Source organism: Nestor notabilis, unplaced genomic scaffold (genome assembly GCF_000696875.1).
Source record: "Nestor notabilis isolate BGI_N333 unplaced genomic scaffold, ASM69687v1 scaffold10736, whole genome shotgun sequence".
Lineage (NCBI taxonomy): Eukaryota > Metazoa > Chordata > Aves > Psittaciformes > Psittacidae > Nestor > Nestor notabilis.
The window spans coordinates 21,919-29,193 of record NW_009934250.1 but is presented as its reverse complement, the minus strand read 5'-3'; the positions used below and the strand labels follow the sequence as shown (position 1 = coordinate 29,193).

Sequence of the window (7,275 nt, the reverse complement as noted above, 5' to 3'; positions counted from 1 at the left end):
AATGAATAAAAAAGAAGGGAAAGCGCAGTTCCATTTGTCTTTATCTCAGAAGTAGCCACTAGCTGATGGGGTAATCATTGATAAAATATGAAGGGCTTGCTGGAACCTTGAAACTGAAATTGCTGTCTGTTGCTAGTCTGTTTTCTGTGAACAGCAGAGTGCTTATAGCCTCTTACAGCTGTACCCATCGCTGAGGAGAAAGGAATAAGTTTTTTGTAGTACAGTCAGTTTTCTTCCTACTGGCTGGTGCAGTGCCAGTGATTTAGTCTGAGAATAATGTTGATAACACACCCAGGGTTAAGTGTTGCTCAGCAGTGTTTAAGCAAAGTCAAGGACTTTCCAGTCTCTCGTGCTCTGCCAGTGAGGAGAGGCACAGGAAGCTGGAGGAGAGCAGAGCCAGGACAGCTGACCCAAACTAGCCAAAGAGATATTCAGCATGTCATGCCCAGTATATAAACTGGAGAGAGTTGGCTGGTAGCAGCTGATCGCTGCTTAGGGGTGGGCTGAGCATCAGTCAGCAAGTGGTAAACAGTTGTACTGTGCATCACGTGTCTGTCTTGAGGGTTATTCCTCTCTTTTTGTTGTTTCCCCTTTCTTTACAAATATTATTATAATGTTTTATTTAAATTATTAAACTGTTCTTAACCCGCAGGTTTTGCCTTTTTCTGATTCTCCTCCACATCCCATTGTGGGTTATCTAAGTTTGTTTCAAGCATTCATTGTTTTGGTTTAATAGTTGCTGGTCTCAATTTGCTCTCATTTTTCGGTATTTGCTCTCAGGGTTGTTGCGCTCGCTCTCAACATTGCATCATGTAACTCCTCACTTGCTATCTGTGTTCCCTGCGGTGACATTCATCTCCTTTGGGGGCTGGGTTGAGGTTATCATTTTGATGTACTTTGTAACGTTCACTTATGATATGATAGATTTGCTGGCCATGAAACTAATCTGGTATTTGTACTCAGCACTGCCATCACCTCCGTACTTTGGGAACCACCTATTGGAAGCTATTAATAATTACACCTTTTACTTTTTCTGCTTGGAGAGCCAACCTATGGAGGAGTCATCTTCCCACATCTTCCCCTTCTCTTCCAGGCTAATTAGCATTTGAGAATTTTGAAAATTTTAATATGCTTGGGATGCTGAAACCAGTATGGTCCTATTGCTGGGAACCATGAATGTGGTTCAGGTGTTGTTTAGGGTTAAGCAACTATTTGCAGCTACTCAGGCCCCAGTGGCAGGCACTGCAGCTTTCCAGACCTCGGTAAAGGGGTGGTACAGCTAAACCAGAGGACCAATCCATGCTGCTATCAGTTGCCCTTGTACAGAAATAGAAATGGACATGAAAGTCAGCTTGTTTGGTAAAGAAGGACAAAACAGGGACATCACAAGAACAGGAGGAAGAGGCAGAACCAGAGGTACCCACCCATTCCCTATCCCTGGGTGAGCTGTGGGATATACAAAAGATTTCAGCCATCACGTAGGTGAGCACATTGTCACCTGGCTGCTGTGATGCTGGGATAATGGGGCCAGTAGCCTCCAATTAGAGGGTAGGGAAGCCAAGCAGCTGGGATCACTGTAGGGAAGGGAGCATTGACAAAGTGATTGGGAAAGGGGCACAAGCTATCAGCCTCTGGAGATGACTGCTGTCAGCGTTGCAGGAAAGGTATCCCTTCAAGGAAGATGCTATATGTCACCCAAGCAAGTGAGCCACTGTGATGGAGAGGTGTCCAGTACCTGAGGGAATTAGCTCTGCTGGAGGTGATTTATTATGACCTGAACAACACAGAGTCACCCACAGATCCAGGCACAAGTCCAGTGCACACGGCTCACGTGGTGGAAATTTGTGTGGAGTGCACCATCATTGCATGCCAACTCATCAGCAGTAATGACCTGGGGAGGTGAAGAGGATGAAGTAGCTTGTCAGTACAATGCTCTATTGTGGGAGATGGAAGGCATCTAGATGGAGTTTCCTACAAGAAGTTGCTGAAGGAGAGGGTGAATCGAGTCAGTTTGCAGAGGTGAAAGCCATCCAGCTGGCCTTGGACATTGCTGAACGAGAAAAATGGCCAGCACTTTATCTCTATACTGACTCATGGATGGTGGCAAATGCCCTGTGGGGGTGGTTGCAGCCATGGAAGCAGAGCAACTGGCAACACAGAGGTAAACCCATCTGGGCTGCTGCACTGTGGCAAGATATCGCTGCCCAGGTGCAGAACCTGGTGGTGAAGGTACGCCACGTAGATGCTCATGTTCCCAAGTTTCGGGCCACTGAGGAACACCAGAATGTGCTTCCCATGGTGGAAGCAACCACCGGATGGCTGGAAACATACGCTGTGCCCCACGCCACTGCCCAGAACACTATCCTGGGCCTTGAGAAACAAGTCTTGTGGCGACACGGCACCCTAGAGAGGACCGAGTCAGACAATGGGACTCATTTCTGGAACAACCTTGTAGACACTTGGGTCAAAGAGCATGGCATTGAGTGGGTATATCACATCCCCTACCATGCACCAGCCTCTGGGAAAATCGAACGGTACAATGGGCTGCTAAAAACTACGCTGAGAGCAATGGGTGGTGGGACTTTCAAACACTGGGATACACATTTACCAAAAGCCACCTGGTTGGTCAACATGAGGGGATCTGCCAACAGGGCTGGCCCAGCCCAATCAGAACTTTTACGTACTGTAGAGGGGGATAAAGTCCCTGTGGTGCACATAAAGAATTTGCTGGGGAAGACAGCCTGGGTTGTTCCTGCTTCAGGAAAAGGCAAACCCATTCATGGACCTGGGTGTACTTGGTAGGTAATGTGGGAGGATGGGGAATTCTGGCATGTACCTCAAGGGGATTTGATTTAGTGAAAATAGCCGATGAACTAAACTGTATGATGTTAATTGCTATATAATTCTGTATATTATCACTTCTTTGGTGGCTGTCTGCCATATCAAGGCTATTGCAGTAAAAATCACCTAGATTAATGAAGAATTAACTTTGATGAAACTGAACAAGTGCAGTGGTGATGGAATCAGAACTAGCTTCAGTGCACAGCAGTCCAACACCACGCACCATCTCTACTGCCCTGAAGGACTGTTATGACAGATGGAGCCCAAAGTCATAGGCTAAATGAACTCAGCAGGCATTTTAGAGGGATGGTCCATAGACTAAGGGAATGATACCTGTGCGTCTATATCAAAAGATAAAAAAACTGGGAAGTGTGGGACCTGGCATGACTTAAATGGTATGGAATAAGGGGGGGATACTGTCCTGGTTTTGGCCGGGATAGAGTTAGTTTTCTTTCTAGTAGCTGGTGCAGTGCTGTGTTTTGGATTTAGTCTGAGAATAATGCTGATAACATGCCATTATTTTAGTTGTTGCTCAGTAGTGTTTACCCTAAGTCAAGGACTTTTCAGTTTCCCATGTTCTGCCAATGAGAAGGCGTCAGGAGGGAGCACAGTGAGGACACCTGACCCGATCTAGCCAAAGGGGTCTTCCATACCACAGCATGTCATATCCAGTATATAAAGTGGGGGGAGTGACCCAGAAGGGACCAATCATTGCTCGGGTTGGGCTGGGCATCAGTAAGTGGGTGGTGAGCAAGTGTATTGTGCATCACTTACAGTTTGTGGGGTTTTATCCCTTTGTCTTTTTTTCTTTCAGTTATTTTGTTATTATTTATTCTTTAATTCAATTATTAAACTGTTCTTATTTCAACTCATGGGTTTTACCTTCTTCCAGTTCTTCTCCCCATCCCACTGGGAAGGGGTAAGGGGAGGCTGGAGTGACCAAGTGGCTGTGTGGTACTCAGTTGCTGGCTGTGTTAAGCCATGGCAGCATTCTTTAAGCAGTTTGTCCTAAGAGACAGGTTCTGGGCATGGGTTGTAATTTTATGTGTAATGGTGTTTTCTTTTTTGCAGTGCATGACCCCTCCGCACAGCCCTGACTTTGTTGAGGTATCGGCTGCTACTCTCCTCTCCTCGCAAGTCACTTATTCCAAACCAAGGACTGTCATGGCAAATACAGCTGTCTGTTCAGTCACTTCAGTGACTGGTGCCTCTCCCATAACCAAGCCATCTGTTACCAACATGTCTCCATGCAGCCAGAAGCCAGTGATAGCTGAATCCTTTGCCCCTCAGCCTTGCAGGGCCATGGCAACAAGTGTCATACGTCACACAGGAGATAGCTCTTCTGCTGTGCAAGGGAAAACAAAGGTGACTTCAGGCTACAGTGCTTCCAGAGACTGGTGTGGAGTGGATGACCGAAGACATTCCAGACTGCCCCAGGAGCCATGTGCTGCTGATGATTTAATTAACAAAACCTCTCCAGTACATCAGCCTTATGCACAGGACTCTGGTGATACTGTGACCAATAAAGGACAACTAGTGGTCCGGCCTCTTTCACCGCAGACCCATTTACCAGAGAACTGTGAGAATGACTTGCAAAAAAGAGCTACGCCAGTGACACCCGCCCCTGTTTCAAGCCCCCAGGTTCTCTGCCAAATGATCCCTTTAAATGGACAAAGCGGTATGATCAATGCCTATGTCAAACCTCCAACTCCAACAGTCTCAACTCCCATGAAACCTATTTTACCACAGACAGCCCCGCTCTCTCAGCCTGTACTCATGGGACCTTCTGTGCCTCAGGGGACTGTCATGTTGGTTCTCCCACAGACTGCTGTCACACCTACGCCGCCGTGCCCGCAAACAGTAATGACTGTTGGCAACACCAAGTTACTGCCCCTTGCCCCTGCTCCCGTGTTCATCGCTTCTGGCCAAAGCTGTGCTCCCCAGGTGGACTTTTCTAGACGGAGGAATTATGTTTGCAACTTCCCTGGGTGCAAGAAAACCTATTTCAAAAGCTCCCACCTCAAAGCCCACCTTCGCACCCACACTGGTGCGTACAAGAGGGCAAGTCCTTTGTCACTCTGGCACTGGCTTGCGTTGGGGTGCTGAAATGCATGGGTTTTTAGGGGAGGGGGTGGGAAAGGGACGAGACAGGTAATGGGGAAACTTCTGCTCGTTTCAGAGAAGGGAGGAATGTTCATTCTTCATAGACAAGCAAAACAAGACAGACTTTGTTCTGAGACCTCAGCTGACCCCGTAGTTCTAGTTGAATTTCACATGCTTCAGCTGGAGCAAAGCTTTGCCATCTGTGTGTGCTATCTGGACTAAATGGAAATGAATTGTGCAGTTCTTTATTTTTTTATTTTTATTTTTTGGGGGGCATGGAGAGGTCTGGTGTAAGCAAACCATAGTACAGGTGGTTGGTCTGATATGCTCCATAAAATCTGGTCAGTGTGGAGACAGTATACATGTGATTTACTTACCCTTTTTCTGGCTCCAGGATCCTGTTAAGTTAAAACTAACTGTGTGTTCTTGGGGACTACTTTTGATGTTGAGGGATAGGCATAGTGGGAAATTGGTACAGAATAGCTCATTCAAAAGTTTTTCTAATTTTGTTTTTCCTTGGCTTTTTAACCCTACCCTCCCTTGCCCTGCAGACACTGTGGTTTATGGGATGTCAGCTTCTGTAGCAGGATTTGCATTAGTTTGGCAGCTTGTCTTTACAGTTCCTTTGGGGAAAGAGCTTAAGCCTTATATGAAGCTGATAATCCTTGTAAACCAGAGCTCTGAGGTAGAATGATGCTTCTGGCTTGAGAGTAAGTGCTGCAGGCTGCTGAATTAACCTGGCACTACAGGATAAACATAGACTAGCAACAAGTTTCTCATTCGCATGCTGCTCATGATCCATGAGGAAGGTGTGTGCATCCCTGTATCCTGATTAAGACTGGGACATCTGTGGGAGGTGTAGCATGCTGAGCCCTTGCTAGCTAGCCCACGTTACAGGATCAGGAGGCAGAGTAGTTCATCTTTCTTTTCCCTGTGCACTGAGTAGCTAGGTTGATACCAAGTGCAACAAACACAGATACCTGAAATAAGAGTAACATTTCTGTGGGGCTTCCTTTCTGCTGGACATTTGCGTCCTGCTCCAGAGTGTTACCATAAATTTGGGTCATGCAGTAGATGCTTATCCTGAGCTTTACGAGGGTTGCAGGCAGTAGATTGTGTTGTTTAGGATAGGTCTGATGTTAAGCAGTTGCCCAGGATGAGCAGAAGCTGATGTGAACAGCCTTTCTGCCTGCTGTCATTCCTGGACGTGCAGAATTCCCCTATCTGTCTGTGAGGAATTGCAGGACAGGCCTTTCTTTGGTAGTACTCGCTAGGGCAGTGTATTTTTGTGTAGGACCAGGTCAGTGGAGCAGCAGGACTTGGAGGCTTGATTCCAGTCTTCCCATTTGCCTGCAGTATTGGCTGGTAACATGCACCAGCTGTGGAGCTGTGGTCACATAGGGATGGGGGCAGGGGATTGCTTCTAGTTCAGTCAGCAGGTAAGGTACCATTATGAAGAATCGTCTTCTTTAAACCGGGGCTTTGGACAACTGAAAAAATAGACTTGATTAAAGAACATTTCAAGTGATGGGAGGGAATACATAGAAGTGATACCTATGATTTTTGTGCAGAACACAACTTGAGCTTAAGCTAATATTGACTGCACACATGAACGGCTCTGTGGAATTCATCGTTTTTTGCAAGGCAGGATTTAAGTTAGTTCTTCGTTAAAACTGTAACATAGCTTCTCAAAAGTGAATTATGCTTCTTTTATGCCCTGCAGGAGAAAAGCCTTTCAACTGCAACTGGGAAGGCTGTGACAAGAAGTTTGCCCGCTCAGACGAACTGTCACGCCACCGCAGAACGCACACGGGAGAGAAGAAGTTTGCTTGTCCGGTGTGTGAGCGTCGCTTCATGCGCAGCGATCACTTGACAAAGCACACCCGCCGCCATATGACCACAAAGAAGATTCCCAGCTGGCAGACAGAGGTTGGCAAACTCAGCAGGATTGCCACAGCAGAGAAACCGAAGAGCAGCAGTGCTCTGAGTATGCTCATCCCCTTGCCATCATCTGTCTGTCAGGGCTAGTGTGAGGGAGCACCTTCTCTAAACTGTCTGGCGATCAGGAAGAGCTCTGATGGATAGAGCAGAACTGACAATGGCTTTTTTCTGCCGTGTTTGCGCATACTTTAGTTTCCTTCAGTTTAGGTCCTCTGTTAATAATGCTATGTGAGAAATCTATCATATATTTTCTCATTCCTTCCCTATTTTGTTTTTTTTTTTTCCCCCCACAATACTTGGGCAAATGCAATCACCAGCACTTCAGGAATGCAGAACTCTTTGGAAATGATTTTGGCAATAGGTTAAAAAAGTAACTTGTAATGCTTGCTG

General features: G+C 46.5%; 1 protein-coding gene across 1 annotated transcript in view; it reads left to right on the top strand.

The window, feature by feature from the left end:
• KLF11 (Kruppel-like factor 11) overlaps positions 1-7,045 on the top strand; it is a gene marked incomplete at its 5' end in the record, with an annotated part of 8,180 nt that extends 1,135 nt beyond the window's left edge. The window contains 2 exons of the mRNA XM_010017233.1: positions 3,913-4,888; positions 6,668-7,045. Of these exons, the coding sequence (XP_010015535.1) occupies positions 3,913-4,888; positions 6,668-6,972 (1,281 nt within the window). The remainder of the gene's footprint in view (positions 1-3,912; positions 4,889-6,667) is intronic.
• Between the last annotated feature and the right edge of the window lie 230 nt (positions 7,046-7,275).